At 44.1% G+C, this 17,097-nt stretch overlaps 1 protein-coding gene across 1 annotated transcript in view; it reads left to right on the top strand.

Annotated features, from left to right (window-relative positions):
• Positions 1–13,531: 13,531 nt before the first annotated feature.
• Positions 13,532–17,097, top strand: part of LOC311127513 (lipoxygenase homology domain-containing protein 1-like) — a gene marked incomplete at both ends in the record, with an annotated part of 72,525 nt that continues 68,959 nt past the window's right edge. The window contains one exon of the mRNA XM_084159335.1: positions 13,532–14,327. Within this exon, the coding sequence (XP_084015461.1) occupies positions 13,532–14,327 (796 nt within the window). The remainder of the gene's footprint in view (positions 14,328–17,097) is intronic.

Genomic DNA, 17,097 nt, shown 5'->3' with positions numbered 1-17,097 from the left:
ATCGCGAGATCTTGGCCAACAACCTCCTTCCCTCAGTAAGAGCATTGAAGATGGGTCGTGGCTGGTTCTTCCAGCATGACAACGACCCGAAACACACAGCCAGGGCAACTAAGGAGTGGCTCCGTAAGAAGCATCTCAAGGTCCTGGAGTGGCCTAGCCAGTCTCCAGACCTGAACCCAATAGAAAATCTTTGGAGGGAGCTGAAAGTCCGTATTGCCCAGCGACAGCCCTGAAACCTGAAGGATCTGGAGAAGGTCTATATGGAGGAGTGGCCCAAAATCCCTGCTGCAGTGTGTGCAAACCTGGTCAAGACCTACAGGAAACGTATGATCTCTGTAATTGCAAACAAAGGTTTCTGTACCAAATATTAAGTTCTGCTTTTGTGATGTATCAAATACTTATGTCATGCAATAAAATGCAAATTAATTACTTAAAAATCATACAATGTGATTTTTGTTTTAGATTCCGTCTCTCACAGTTGAAGTGTACCTATGATAAAAATTACAGACCTCTACATGCTTTGTAAGTAGGAAAACCTGCAAAATCAGCAGTGTATCAAATACTTGTTCTCCCCACTGTACCTACACACCATGAATGAGATATCAAGGCAGACCGGTCCTACAGTATAGCATCCACCACCATGTGCACCATTTGCAGTACCAGTCAAAAGTTTGGACAGACCTACTCATTCAAGGGTTTTTCTACATTGTAGGATAATAGTGAAGACATCAAAACTCTGAAATAACACATCTGGAATCATGTAGTAACCAAAAAAGTGTTAAACAAATCTAAATCTATTTTATATTTTAGATTCTTCAAAGTAGCCACCCTTTGCCTTGATGACAGCTTTGCACACTATTGGCATTCCCTCAACCAGCTTCATGAGGAATGCTTTTCCAACAGTCTTAAAGGAGTTCCCACATATGCTGAGCACTTGTTGCCTGCTATTCCTTCACACTGCGGTCCAACTAATCCCAAACCATCTCAATTCAAATCAAATCAAATAAATTTTTATTTGCCACATGCGCCGAATACAACAGGTGTAGACATTACCGTGAAATGCTTACTTACAGCCCTTAACCAACAATGCATTTATTTCTTAATAAAAAAGTTAAATAAAACAACAACAACAAAAAAGTGTTGAGAAAAAAGAGCAGAAGTAAAATAAAATAACAGTGGGGAGGTTATATACAGGGGGGTACCGGTGCAAAGTCAATGTGCGGGGGCACCAGCTAGTTGAGGTAGTTGAGGTAATATGTACATGTGGGTAGAGTTAAATTGACTATGCATAAATAATTAACAGAGTAGCAGCAGCGTAAAAAGATGGGGTGGGGATGCAAATAGTCCGGGTAGCCATGATTAGCTGTTCAGGAGTCTCATGGCTTGGGGGTAGAAGCTGTTGAGAAGCCTTTTGGACCTAGAGTTGGCGCTTTGGTACCGCTTGCTGTGCGGTAGCAGAGAGAACAGTCTATGACTAGGGTGGCTGGAGTCTTTGACAATTTTGAGGGCCTTCCTCTGACACCGCCTGGTATAGAGGTCCTGGATGGCAGGAAGCTTGGCCCCAGTGATGTACTGGGCCGTACGCACAACCCTCTGTAGTGCCTTGCGGTCGGAGGCCGAGCAGTTGCCATACCAGGCGGTGATGCAACCAGTCAGGATGCTCTTGATGGTGCAGCTGTAGAACTTTTTGAGGATCTGAGGACCCATGCCAAATCTTTTCAGTCTTCTGAGGGGGAATAGGCTTTGTCGTGCCCTCTTCACGACTGTCTTGGTGTGTTTGGACCATGATAGTTTGTTGGTGATGTGGACACCAAGGAATTTGAAGCTCTCAACCTGTTCCACTACAGCCCTGTCGATGAGAATGGGGGCGTGCTCAGTCCTCTTTTTTTTCCTGTAGTCCACAATCATCTCCTTTGTCTTGGTCACGTTGAGGGAGAGGTTGAGGTCGGGTGATTGTGGAGGCCAGGTCATCTGATGCAGCACTCCATCACTCTTCTTCTTGGTTAAATAGCGCTTACACAGCCTGGAGGTGTGTTTTGGGTCATTGTCCTGTTGAAAAACAAATGATAGTCCCACTAAACCAAAACCAGATGGCGTATCGCTGCAGAATGCTGTGGTAGCCATGCTGGTTACGTGTGACTTGAATTCTAAATAAATCACTGACAGTGTCACCAGCAAAGCACCCCCACACCATCACACCTCCTCCTCCATGCTTCACGGGGGGAACCACACATGCAGAGATCATCCGTTCACCTACTCTGTGTCTCACAAAGACACGGCGGATGGAACTAAAAATCTCAAATTTGGACTCCAGACCAAAGGACAGATTTCCACTGGTCTAATGTCCATTGCTCGTGTTCCTTGGCCCAAGCAAGTCTCTTATTATTATTGATGTCCTTTAGTAGTGGTTTCTTTGCAGCAATTCGACCATTAACGCCTGATTCACGTAGTCTCCTCTGAACAGTTGATGTTGAGATATGTCTGTTACTTGAACTCTGTGAAGCATTTATTTGGGCTGCAATCTGAGGTGCAGTTAACTCTAATGAACTTATCCTCTGCAGCAGAGGTAATTCTGGGTCTTCCATTCCTGTGGCGGTCCTCATAAGAGCCAGTTTCATCATAGCGCTTGATGGTGTTTGCGACTGCACTTGAAGAAATGTTCAAAGTTCTTGAAATGTTCCGGATTGACCTACCTTCATGCCTTAAAGTAATGATGGACTGTCGTTTCTCTTTGCTTATTTGGGCTGTTCTTGCCATAATATGGACTTGGTCTTTTACCAAATAGGGCTATCTTCTGTATACCCCCCTACCTTGTCACAACACAACTGATTGGCTCAAATGCATTAACATGGAAAGAAATTCCACAAATTAACTTTTAAGAAGGCACACCTGTTAATTGAAATGCATTCCAGGTGACTACCTCATGAAGCTGGTTGAGAGAATGCCAAGAGTGTACAAAGCTGTCATCAAGGCAAAGGGTGGCTACTTTGAAGAATCTCAAATATAAAATAGATTTAGATTTGTTTAACACTTTCTTGATTACTACATGATTCCATATCTGTTATTTCAGAGTTTTCATGTCTTCACTATTATTCTATAATGTAAAAAATAGTAAAAATAAAGAAAAACTCTTGAATTATTAGGTGTTCTAAAACTTTTCACCAGTAGTGTATATACATAAACTCAGCAAAAAAAGAAACGTCCCTTTTTCAGGACCCTGTCTTTCAAAGATAATTCGTAAAAATCCAAATAATCATAGTGCTTGATGGTTTTTGCTTCTGCACTTTAAGAAACTTTCATAGTTCTTGAAATTTTCCGGATTGACTGACCTTCATGTCTTAAAGTAATGATGGACTGTCATTTCTATTTGCTTATTTGAGCTGTTCTTGCCATAATATGTACTTGGTCTTTTACCAAATAGGGCTATCTTCTGTATACCACCCCTACCTTGTCACAAAACAACTGATTGGCTCAAACGCATTAAGAAGGAAAGAAATTCCAAAATTCCACAAATTAATATTTAACAAGGCACACCTGTGCATTGCATGAGTAGGTGTGTCCAAACTTTTGACTGGTACTGTATAGGCCTAATGTATTTCACAGGCCTAGCATAATACTGAAACCGCTGAGCTGTCAGAACCACTGATGGATATTCAGATGTACCCGGTAGGCCTTCGAAATAAGTCAAAACCATATCCTGTGCAGAAAAAAGCATATTTGAATTGAGAATGTGTGTAATTAAGTTTTCCAGATCCTACATACACTATGTATCAAGCTCAGTGTTGCCCTTAGAGGAATAAAACACAGTCAATCTCAGTCCAAAACATATGAGACCGACCGAGAACCCACAAGAATCACAATGTTCCCCTTTAAACTCAGACTTTTCAACACAACCAACCTGTCTGAATCCTAACCAAGTAAACGTCAATCACTGTGTCTCTCCTCTTACAGTATAATCACAAAGCTTTCTCTGTTTTCACCTGTTCTAATTAAATCCAAGTTCACTTTCCACTGAATGATGTTCTCATGCTTATTTAAAGAGGTGACATGGTCTATAAAGAGAGCAGAGGACAAGTGATTGACCTCATGATCTTCAGGTCACCTCACCACCAGGTACGGAGGAGAAGTCAGCACGATTATAAAGAGAAAGAGGAGAGAGATGAAGACATCGGGTAGGGATACAGGTGAGCAATTAATAAAAGCAGGTATGTAGATGCAGGTTGTCACATTGATTATGATGATCAGCAGGTGAGAAGGTATGGATGAAGAAGTGTCCTTAAGCAGGTAAGAACTAAATTGTTTGTTTATGATGTGATTGGATACACTCTTAGAAAGAATTGTTCCAAAAGGGTTATTTTGTTGTCCTCATAGGAGAACCCTTTTGGATTCCATGTAGAGCCCTCTGTAGAAAGGGTTCTACATGGAACTCAAAAGGGTTCTACCTGGAACCAAAAAGGGTTCTTCAAAGGGTTCTCCTATGGGGACAGCCGAAGAACCCTTTTAGATTCTAGATAGTACCTTTTGTGTATGGTGTGTATGGTGCTTTGTTAGCACATGTAGTTGTGTTACGATGTACCGTATATGGGGTTTTATTCAAGTGTGTTTTGATAAGTACGTAAATAGGCATAGGGAAAAGTTAATTGACTTCTTAAAGGATTCCAAGTGCTGCATTCTGAATGGTAGATTATCATCACAAAATTATACATTTCACATCAATATCAACAAAGGGAAAACTAGTCTTCGACTATATTGTAACATCCAGTGACTGTCTGAATACGTGTGGAGTTGAATGTGATTACCTCAACTGAGCTTGTGGAAAGTAATGTTCCTGAGTGTATTGGCCTGATTGAAGACCCTAGTAGACCACCTCTTCATTCATTGTTGTTTCTGAAATTCATGGTGGGAAACTGCACTGGGGAGGATGGTGATGTAGGCTTCTCTAAGTCAAGTGCAAATCAGACCAAAAATCCTAGAAACCTACCTGACTATTTTCTGTCATCTGACGTGCTGTACTGTTCTTATGGACCTTATTGATAACTGGAAGCTTGCCAGAAAACACAATGTAATATTGCTCAGTGGTATGGCCAGTTCTGTCATGTACAGTGCTTTGCAAAAGTATTCATCACCCTTGGCGTTTTTCCTATTTTGTTGCATTACAACCTGTAATTTAAATTGATTTTGGACATACACAAAATAGTCCAAATTGGTGATGTGAAATGAAAAAAAATTACTTGTTTCAAAACATTCAAAACAATAAATAATGGAAAAGTGTTGCGTGCATATGTATTCACCCCCTTTGCTATAAAGCCCCTAAATAAGATATGGTGCAATCAATTACCTTCAGAAGTCACATAATTAGTTAAATAAAGTCAACCTGTGTGCAATCTAAGTGTCACATGATCTGTCACATGATCTCAGTATGTATACACCTGTTCTGAAAGGCCCCAGAGTCTGCAACACCACTAAGCAAGGGGCATCACCAAGCAAGCTGCACCATGAAGACCAAGGAGCTCTCAAAACAGGTCAGGGACAAAGTTGTGGAGAAGTACAGATCAGGGTTGGGTTATAAAATAATATCAGAAACTTTGAACATCCCACGGAGCACCATTAAATCCATTATTAAAAAATTGAAAGAATATGGCACCACAACAAACCTGCCAAGAGAGGGCCGCCCACCAAAACTCACAGACCAGGCAAGGAGGGCATTAATCAGAGAGGCAACAAAGAGACCAAAGATAACCCTGAAGGAGCTGCAAAGCTCCACAGCGGAGATTGGAGTATCTGTCCATAGGACCACTTTAAGCCGTACACTCCACAGAGCTGGGCTTTATGGAAGAGTGGCCAGAAAAAAGCCATTGCTTAAAGAAAAAAATAAGCAAACACATAGGCATGTGGGAGACTCCTCAAACATATGGATGAAGGTACTCATTGAAAAATTGAGCTTTTTGGCCAACAAGGAAAACGCTATGTCTGGCGCAAACCCAACACCTCTCATCACCCCGAGAACACCATCCCCACAGTGAAGCATGGTGGTGGCAGCATCATGCTGAGGGGATGTTTTTCATTGGCAGGGACTGGGAAACTGGTCAGAATTGAAGGAATGATGGATGGTGCTAAATACAGGGAAATTCTTGAGGGAAACCTGTTTCAGTCTTCCAGAGATTTGAGACTGGGACGGAGGTTCACCTTCCAGCAGGACAATGACCCTAAGCATACTGCTAAAGCAACACTTGAGTGGTTTAAGGGGAAACATTTAATATCTTGGAATGGCCTAGTCAAAGCCCAGACCTCAATCCAATTGAGAATCTGTGGTATGACTTAAAGATTGCTGTACACCAGCGGAACCCATCCAACTTGAAGGAGCTGGAGCAGTTTTCCCTTGAAGAATGGGCTGAAATCCCAGTGGCTAGATGTGCCAAGCTTATAGAGACATACCCAAAGAGACTTGCAGCTGTAATTGCTGCAAAAGGTGGCTCTACAAAGTATTGACTTTGGGTTATGACAATTCGCATGGAAATCACACTGGAAAATTGTGAACTTGAACATAAGACAAATTGTATATTAGATAACTGGGAGAATGATTTTGCTAACCTATTTTCAGGCAACAATATACCATCTGTGTTGATTACTTCTTAAATTATACTTGTAACTTAAAGAATGGGATGGAAATTGAGATTAATAGGGCTAGATACACCTCAAACTCATTCCGGAATGCAAAATTGACTATGGAGGAAGTTAGGAAGGCTTTTGAGAAAGCAAAAACAAGAAAATAAACAGGAATAGAGGCGCTTCCAAATGAAGTCCTAAAGTCTCCTGGGTTACTGCAGACTCTATTTTGTCATTTTCAAAGGTGTTTTGAAAATGGTATCATCCCTTCAACTGGGTACAGATCCATCATTCAACCAATCACAAAGTCATCAAAGTATGATTCACGAGTCCCATTAAATTACAGGGGCATCCCCCTTATTAGCACAGTCTACAAGTTATACTCTGGAATCTTAAACAACAGGTTGACTGAGTATTTGGAAATGTCAGGTTTTCTTGTAGATGAGAAGAACGGGTTTCGTAAAAACAGGGCTTGTGTAGATCACATTTACACTGTATCCACTGTGATTAGAGCCAGACTACAAGAATGGAAACATACATATATATGTTTTATTGATTCCAAAAGGCCTTTTATTGGGTAAATAGAGATCTTCTTGCTTTCGAACTTATAAATGCTGGGTTGAATGGTAAATGTTATGATGCAATTAATGCTCTATATAGAGCTCCAGTCTCCTGTGGACAGGTAAATGAGTTGAAGACTGGATGGTTTCCTATATAGAGCTCCAGTCTCCTGTGGACAGGTAAATTAGTTGAAGACTGGATGGTTTCCTATATAGAGCTCCAGTCTCCTGTGTACAGGTGAATGAGTTGAAGACTGGATGGTTTCCTATATAGAGCTCCAGTCTCCTGTGGACAGGTAAATTAGTTGAAGACTGGATGGTTTCCTATATAGAGCTCCAGTCTCCTGTGTACAGGTAAATTAGTTGAAGACTGGATGGTTTCCTATATAGAGCTCCAGTCTCCTGTGTACAGGTGAATGAGTTGAAGACTGGATGGTTTCCTATATAGAGCTCCAGTCTCCTGTGGACAGGTAAATGAGTTGAAGACTGGATGATTTCCTATATAGAGCTCCAGTCTCCTGTGGACAGGTAAATGAGTTGAAGACTGGATGGTTTCCCACTTCATTTGGAGTCAAACAAGGCGACGTGCTTTCCCCAACTTTGTTTGCCCTTTTTGTAAATGTCTTGGCCCAGCAAATCAAGCATGCTAATCTAGGAGTTAAATTAGATGACATGACTTCGGGGATACTGTTGTATGCAGATTATATTGTCCTCCTTGCAGAGAGTGAGTTTGATTTGCAATGTATTTTGAACACTGTCAATCTCTGGTGTACCAAATGGAGATGAATGATCAACCAAGTTAAATCCCAGATAATGCACTTCAGAAAAAAGGTATAGTAAGAAGTATTCATGACTTTTGGAGCAACGCCCCTAAAGTACACTTGCTCATATAAATACCTTGGTTTCCTTTTTGATTAATATATTACCTTTGAGGAGGGTATAAAGTCCCTATCTGACTCTGCAGGTAGAGCGTTGGGGTCTGTTCTTAGTCAATTGAAAATCTCTAAAGACCTTGGCTATTGTACATATTCACAGCTCTATAATTCATATGTGTGTCGTATATTGAACTATGCTGCTGGAATCTGGGGTTGTAAAAAAGGCCAAACAGGGATAACTCTATTCAAAACAGAGCCATAATATGTTTCCTTAGAGTGCATAAGCTTGCCCCAAGCCTTGCTATTCAATGAGACATGGTTTGGGAGCCCAGTGAAAACAAGGCAGAGGGGTGAAATGATTAGGTTATGGAACCGTGTTATCGATATGCCAGAGGACAGAATAACAAACAAGGTTTTTTAACTGGGATAAAACACAATTACACTTGGACAAAGGAACTCAATGCCATATTTAAGGAAGCTGATCTACAACAGTGAACCCTAAACTACAAAGAAAAATGGTCAACTGACATATGGCTAAAACCAAAACTCAAAACTTACAACCAGCTACGATCCAGAACCTTATGTCACCTCTCACCTAACCAGAAACCAAAGGTTCTTGTGTGCCCAGTTGAGAACCGGCATACTTCCTCTGAAAATGTAAGTAGGTAGGTTCAATGCCATAAATGAAGAAGAGTGGCTATGTACAGTCTGCGATGTAGAGGAGATCAAGAATGAACTGCACTTTTTATTTTACTGTACTTTATATGATGATATAAGAGAAACCTTGTTTGAAAAAATGGTAACAACAAAAAACAGAACTATTCTGTGGTAGTGCTGAAGAAAAACTTGAATGGCAATTCAGAGAAGAAGTGTTCCTGGTTGCAAATTTGATCTCCAAAGCTTGGAAGACGCGACAAGATAAGTCGTATACTTAAAAGGTTTTCGTTTTGTTTTCTCAATTGTCTGTTTCTGCCGTATGAACTTCTGTTTATAAAATGTATAGATGTATATGAACATATATAGACATTATTTATTAATTAATGTCACACCCTGACTCTGGGGACTCGTATTTGTTGAGGTAGGGTGTGTATTTTCTGTGTGGTATGTTCTATGTTGCATTTTCTATGTTTAGATCTAGATCGTGTAGATCTATGTTGGCCGGTGTGGTTCCCAATCAGAGGCAGCTGTAGCTCGTTGTCTCTGATTGGGGACCATACTTAGGTAGCCTATTGGCACTAGTGGGTTGTGGGATCTTGTTCCAGTTAAGGTATGTTGTGTTGTGCTGCCTTGGACTTCACGTTTCGTTTCGTTTTGTTTGTTGTTTTGTCGTTGTGTTTAATATTTAATAAACATGTACGCATATCACGCTGCACCTTGGTCTGACCCATCTGTAAACGACCGTGACAGAAGATCCCACCAAACGAGGACCAAGCAGCGTGTCCAGGAGCAGACAGCCTGGACCTGGGAGGAGATCCTGGACGGTAAGGGATCCTGGACTTGGGAGGAGATTCAGGCTGGGATGGATCGCCGTACTTGGGAGGAGACAGTGGAGGCCCGGTATGGAGAGGAGAAACGGCGCCAACAGTGCCGACGACGGAGACCCGAGAGGCAACCCCAAGATAATTTTTTGGGGGGGGCACACGGTGTGGACGACGAGTCAGCAGGAGGCCGTTAAAGGGCGGGTCTGCAGGTTAGGAGAGGAGGCCACCATGTTACGGGGGTTATTGGTTCAGAGGGAGCAGGAGTTATTCGGTCAGAGGGAGGCACTACAGGAGGCTATAAGGGAGAAGGAAAGTGTAGAGGCGAGAGGAGCTGGTTAGGCAGCAGAAGGAGCGGGGGTTAATAAAGGAACCCAGTCCCGCTCCTCGCACCAAGCAAGTGGTGCGTGTCGCCAGTCCGGTCCGGCCCAATCCTGCTTCCCGCACTAAGTCAGTGGTGCGTGTTCCCAGTACGGCCCGACCCGTTTCTGCCCCTCGCACCAAGCCAGTAGTGCGCGTCGCCAGTCCGGCCCGTCCTGTTCCTGCTCCTCGCACCAAGACAGTGGTGCGCGTCGCCAGCCCGGTCCGGCCTGTTCCTGTCCCTCGCACCAAGCCAGTGGTGCGTGTCGTCAGCCCGGTCCGGCCTGTTCCTGTTCCTGCCCCTCGCACCAGGCCAGTGGTGCGCGTCGCCAGCCCGGCCCGGCCTGTTCCTGCTCCCCGCACCAGACCAGTGGTGCGTGTCGCCAGTCCGGTACGGCCCGTCCCTGCTCCCCGCACCAAGCCAGTGGTGCATGTGTCCAGTCCGGCACGGCCCGTGCCTGTTCCACCGGTGCCTGGTCCGGCACCGGTCAGCTGCTCCACTCCGGAACCAGAGCAGTCCGCTCCACCGGTGGCCAGTTCAGCTCCGGTCAGCTGCTCCACTCCGGAGCCAGAGCAATCCGCTTCACCGGGGTCCAGTCCAGCTCCGGTCAGCGGCTCCACTCCGGAGCCAGAGCAGTCCGCTCCACCGGTGCCTGATCCAGATCCGGTCAGCTGCTCCACTCCAGAGCCAGAGCATTCCGCTCCACCGGGGTCCAGTCCAGCTCCGGTCAGTGGCTCCAGTCCGGAGCCTGTGCAGTCCGCTCCACCGGTGCCCGGTCCAGCTCCGGTCAGCAGCTCCAGTCCAGACCCAAACGTCAGCCCCTCTCCAGGTTCGGGGTCTCCCACACCAGGGTCCAGACAGGGCTTGGTACTTCGTGGGAGGAAGGAGAGGGGAAGCAGCGCGCCAAGGTCCAGACCAGACCAGGGGCGCAACAGGGAGGCGGAGAGTAAGTGGTCGTCACGCCCTGAGCCGGATCCGCCTCCGAGGCGGAATGCCCACCCGGCCCCTACCCTGTTATGTTTATGTTGTGCGGTCGGAGTCCGCACCTTTGGGGGGGAGGGGGGGGGGGGGGGGGGGTACTGTCACGCCCTGACTCTGGGGACTCGTATTTGTTGAGTCAGGGTGTGTATATTCTGTGTGGTATGTTCTATGTTGCATTTTCTATGTTTAGATCTAGATCGTGTAGATCTATGTTGGCCCGGTGTGGTTCCCAATCAGAGGCAGCTGTAGCTCGTTGTCTCTGATTGGGGACCATACTTAGGTAGCCTATTGGCACTAGTGGGTTGTGGGATCTTGTTCCAGTTAAGGTATGTTGTGTTGTGCTGCCTTGGACTTCACGTTTCGTTTTGTTTGTTGTTTTGTCGTTGTGTTTAATATTTAATAAACATGTACGCATATTACGCTGCGCCTTGGTCTGACCCGTCTGTAAACGAACGTGACAATTTAGCTACAGCAAATGTAGTGTTTTATAAGCCCATGTGGGCTGGGCATCCTGAAGATGCACAACCCTATGATAATAAAACTAATCAATCAATCATGTAGATATTTTTAGATATGCTCTGCGGTTAACTGCTGAGACGAGACCTGACTATATGCAGTCATTTATGGATTGGGTATCATCAGGCAGTTGATGATAGCGATATGAAGATTATTATGCCCGAACTCTTTCCCTCCTGTCCAATCCCCTTTCTTAATCCCCGTCCCCCCTGACCTCCTCCTGTCTAGATGATCCGGTATCTGGTAGCAGCAATAAGCCTAACGGAGTGGTTTGGCTCATGCACAGGTGCAGATATGTATACGAAAGGTTATGGAGTGTGCCACATTTGCACATGAACTTGATTATGAAATAATAAATCGTCTGAGGTTACTGTTTTCTTAAAACTTCTTAACCCTCAACAGGAGGTTGTGCTGTCCTTTTCATTTGTTTTGCATTCATAGAACAAAGGATATCAAAGTACAATGCAGTACTACTTGAGATTAGATTTTTATCCAGGATTAGATCAAGTGTTAGTTTGCCTGTAGCTTTGTGTAAGTGGTTAACCTGTCTTATCGCCTGTCGTCTATTTGAATCTTTGTCCATGTGAATTAAACATGGGTCTGTGTGATTAAAACATGTTTTATTCAACTCCATTTAAAAGAGTAAGAGAAACGGCTTAAGAGATGTCCTGCATCTCCTGATTAAACAAGCAAACTGAAACCACAACCATGCACAGTCTTTACTCTACACTACACTCTAGTAAGTATGCTAGATGATAGTTTGGATATCGCAAGCTAAATACCTTGTTCTTGCAGGCAGGGGTCAGAGGTGAGGCTGGGTTGACCTGACTCCTTCTAAACAGCAGAGGTCAGCATGGATGGAGCTTGACTGAAAGTGTGACTGCAGTAGCTATATACTATACATGATTTGTATTGGGCATTATAAACTGGGTGGTTCGAGCCCCGGATGCTGATTGGCTTACAGTCGTGGTATATCAGACCGTATACCACGGGTAAGACAAAACATGTATTTTTACTGCTCTAATTACTTTGGTTTATAATAGCAATAAGGCACCTCAGGGGTTTGTGGTATTGACCATATACCTCACCCCCTCAGGCTTATTGCATAATTATAGAACTTTGCTTCATAAGGCATTATACAGCATGGTCATAATACACTATGCATGTAGTTATAGATGTTTATGAACAGCTCATAAGGTATTACTAATGAACTTATAATAAAGTGTTACCCAAAACACTAAATGGTGTTGACTAGCATGAAATGCTAAATGGTGTTGATTAGCATGAAATGCTGTTTTCTTTGGTCAAAAAACATCTGGACTGATTTTTTGTTTTACTTTATGGTTAATGATTGTCAGATACTGTTATTGAGATTTTAGTACATGATATCAATGTACATACAAACATATCGTAATGAAATGAAATAGAACTATTCTAAACACAGACATAAATATTTGCTACAACTAAATCATTCTCTAACCAGCTCTCTGAGGTGCAAAGTGGACCAATAGCTTCAGCCATAAGATAATCATTGTTTGGACAACATTCAAGCTCTGGACATAAATCTTAGAGCTGGACTCTTAGTTTGACTGTAGACTAGCTGCAGGTTGGCTCTCCATGCATAGGACTAATATGAGTTCAATACACATAGGCCTTGTATGTTCAGTCATGTCCTGCAGTTGTTCATGATAATGCATTATGTGTGTCCAGGCGTGTTAGGTGGTGGAGAGGGGTGTGTGTTGTGTTTGTGCGTGTATGTGTGTGCACGTAGGTAAAAGCGAGACGTCCCCGGCCCGTAAAGCGATCCTGACACTATGAATAATGGAGAACACAGCGCGGGGCAGAGAGGATAAGTTCTCGCGGCAAGGCTCCTTTTTCACAGGGCTTTCTCCTGTGGGTCACGTGATGCCAGTAATTTTTCATGAGCAGAGCGTGTCGGCGGCCCTGCCCCAGGAGGAGCGCTCCTGGCCAGGCAGAGCTCTGTGCGGCCCCAGCATCCTCCTCCAGCAAACCCACACACCAGCCAGCCCAGTCCATTGCACCCAGGGGCCCCAGTGCGGCCTGCCGCCACGGGTCAAATGAATTGTCTTACACCTCCAGAAACTCAAGGAAGCTCTTACGAAACTTAAGGCCAGGGAAGCGGATGAATAAAATATGCCCTCAAAAGAGAAAAAAACTGCAGGAACGGAGGAAACTGAAGAGGTGTATTGCGACGTGGAGGAAAAGGAGCCAAAACCGAAAGGGAAGAGCAAGTCTGACGCCAACGGAGACACCAAGCCAGACGGACAGAAGAAGAGGAAGAAACACAAGAGCCCAGAAGAGTCTGAGGAGGAACCAGAGAAAGACAGGAAGAAAAAAGGGGAACGCCACGATAAGAAGAAAGAGAAAAAAGATAAGAAGGAAAAGAAAGCAGAAGATGAGCAAGAGAAGGGGGAGGGGGATGAAGTGATTGAAAATGAGGAAGAGGGGGATGAAGTGATTGAAAATGAGGAAGAGGGGGATGACGAGCAGAACAACAATGACAACATCAAACCCAAGAAGAAGAAATCCAAAGAAGAGGACATGACCGAGGGAGAAGTTAAAGAGGAGAAGAAGAAGAAGAAGAAGAAGAAGAAGTGGTCTTCCGAGGGAGACCAACAGGGAGAGGAGGAGATGGGGTCCAAAGACAGGAAGTCCAAAGATGGAGGGAAGAAGAAGAAGAAAGCTCATGATGAGGAGCCACTCTTGGAAGATCAGGAGGGAGAAGAAGAAGACTCCAAGAAAAAGAAGAAGAAGAAGCCGAAGAAGGGATCGGCCGACAGCGACGAGGACAAGAAAGAGAAGAAAGAGAAGAAGGGGAAAAAGAGCAAGGCCAAGCAGGTGGACTACGCTGAGATCTACCACAATGAGCTGCTGACCTACCAAACAGACTCATCCGATGGCTATGAGGATGAGTACCACAAAAAGAAAGGTAGGACCATGGGACATCTCCCAGCTAGGGCATGAAAGTATCTCTACAAAGTTCAGTTGTAAGTCTGGGTTGTAAGGTACTCCAGTTCTAAGCAGTGCTGTATTCTGAAGTAGCACTGAGTTCTATTTCTACAGCCAAGCTGGGCTCTACTGTGTTGTTGTAGAGCCTGTCTGGGGATCCCTCTGTGATTGTCCCTGGATGAAAGCTCAGTGTGTTCCACATGAATGGAGCCCCACAGAGATTGAGAGGCAGACAGGTGCTTGGAGTCAGGCTGGGGCCAGGGCCTAGGGCCAGGGTTGGGAAGAAAGGTTGGGGTAGAGCTGGGAGCAATGCTGGGGCCAGGATCAAGGACTGAGACCAGACAAACACGCACGCACGCGCGCGCACACACACACACACACACACACACACACACACACACACACACACACTAAGCTGGACCTCACTGAAAGAGCTATAGCAAGCCTTTTCTATAGCTCACTAAAGACATTTTTTTTATTTAAAGTAATCATGTTAATAGTAGATTTCATCTTTACATTGCACTGCTAGTAAAAGCAGTTGACACTAAAGCAGATCTATATTTAGTCTGCTCTGTGACTGTGATGGAGATGCAGTTAGGGTTAGTGGTGTCTCATCATTTAAGGCCTAAGGAGGATAGGTGTCTGTCTTCTCAGTTACCTGGCTTGGATAAAGTCAGGCTTGGCTGGAGGCTTGGCCTGCTAACCTAGGCTCCAGAAAGAGAACTCTCTATCTTCTACACATATCAAACCAGGTTTATCAGGTCATAACATTATCACGTCTCTTTTTCTAATCATTTATCAGGTATCTCTCTGTGATCAGGTTTTATCATCTCTCTTTATCAGGTCTCTCAGTCTGATCTGGGTTTTCTCAGGACTCACTTTGTTTTTATCTCTTTCACTTTTCTCTTTCACTGTCACCCCACCCCCCTCGCCCGCCCGCCCCCACCTCTCTCTCTCTCTCTCTCTCTCTCTCTCTCTCTCGTAATGTTTTCTCAGTCTTTATAATGAACTGCTCCTCCGTGAACCCATGAACTCATTTTCACTGTTGCAATGCTGGGGTCCTCTGAATGTTTCCAGAGGAATACCACACAAGGCTCCATTTTGTATCATTTATGAGGCTGTACAATCAATGTTTACCCAATGTCATACAGTATTTACCATGGACTTCTATTTACAGGCTCTCGTATTTACCATGTACATACACTATTAACCATGATCTGTATGTTACCTAATGCCATTGACTGGCCAGGGGGTTTTACCCAAACCCCCTGGTTACATTACCCTATAGCCCAAGCTCTATCCTATTACTACTACATACAAAAAGGTGCTATCTAGAACCTTAAAGGGTTCTTTGGCAGTTGCCATAGGAGAACCCTTTGAAGAATGCTATTTGGTTCCATGTAAAACCCTTTCCACAGAGGGTTCTACCTGGAACCCAAAAGGGTTTTACCTGGAACTAAAAAGGGTTCTACCTGGAGACAAAAAGGGTTATCCTATGGGGACAGCCGAATAACCCTTTTGGAACCCTTTTTTCTAAGTGTACTGTACCTTCAGTTCTCAGTGGTATAGAAAGAGCATAATGAAGCCTGATGAAGCCTAATGAAGCCTAAAGAAGCCTAAAGAAGCCTAAAGAAGCCTGATGAAGCCCAATGAAGCCTGATGAAGCCTAATGAAGCCTAATAAAGCCTAAAGAAGCCTAAAGAAGCCTGATGAAGCCTAATGAAGCCTAATGAAGCCTAATGAAGCCTAATAAAGCCGAAAGAAGCCTAAAGAAGCCTAAAGAAGCCTGATGAAGCCCAATGAAGCCTAATGAAGCCTGATGAAGCCTAATGAAGCCTGATGAAGCCTAATGAAGCCTGATGAAGCCTAATAAAGCCTAAAGAAGCCTAATGAAGCCTAATGAAGCCTGATGAAGCCTAACGAAGCCTAATGAAGCCTAAAGAAGCCTGATGAAGCCCAATGAAGCCTAATGAAGCCTGATGAAGCCTAATGAAGCCTAATGAAGCCTGATGAAGCCTAATGAAGCCTAATGAAGCCTAAAGAAGCCTAAGGAAGCCTGATGAAGCCCAATGAAGCCTAATGAAGCTTGATGAAGGAAGAAGACATAATATAACAAAGGAAATAATTTGGGAACCTATAAAAATCTAGGTTCATATTGTTTGCATAAAAAGAGCAATAAAATGTAATCACACCAGACTCAAAGGAATTATAGAAAGCACTTCTACTGACTTACAACTTTAGCAGCAAAATAAACACATCTACACATGCTTTAGTCACACACATAAACACAGAGTGACAGCAGATAAACACATCTACACATGCTTTAGTCACACACACAAACACAGAGTGACAGCAGATAAATACATCTACACATGCTTTAGTCACACACATAAACACAGAGTGACAGCAGATAAACACATCTACAGTGAGATATGTCAACTCATCTCCCCCTCCTCCTCTCCTCCCAACAACAGAGAGACAGGCGTGGCGAGGTCCAAACTAACACAGCCACATGATACTGAGGAGTGTTCATCTACCATCTACCTTCCTCCCAGTCAGAGAGAGAGAGAGAGAGAGAGAGAGAGAGAGAGTGAGAGAGAGAGAGAGAGAGAGAGAGAGAGAGAGAGAGAGAGAGAGATACATACAGATCCAGCTCTGAAATGTGAGAGAGAAAGCTGAGTAGGCTTGCAGCCAGGCATGGATTCACCCATGGCAGATTAGCTGCATTGAGTTCCCTGGCAGCCCTCTAT

The sequence above is a fragment of the Coregonus lavaretus genome, assembly GCF_964263955.1.
Source record: "Coregonus lavaretus genome assembly, chromosome: 4".
In the NCBI taxonomy this organism is placed as follows: Eukaryota; Metazoa; Chordata; class Actinopteri; order Salmoniformes; family Salmonidae; genus Coregonus; species Coregonus lavaretus.
The sequence above is the reverse complement of the archived record's forward strand: the minus strand, read 5'-3'. Positions and strand labels throughout refer to the sequence as shown.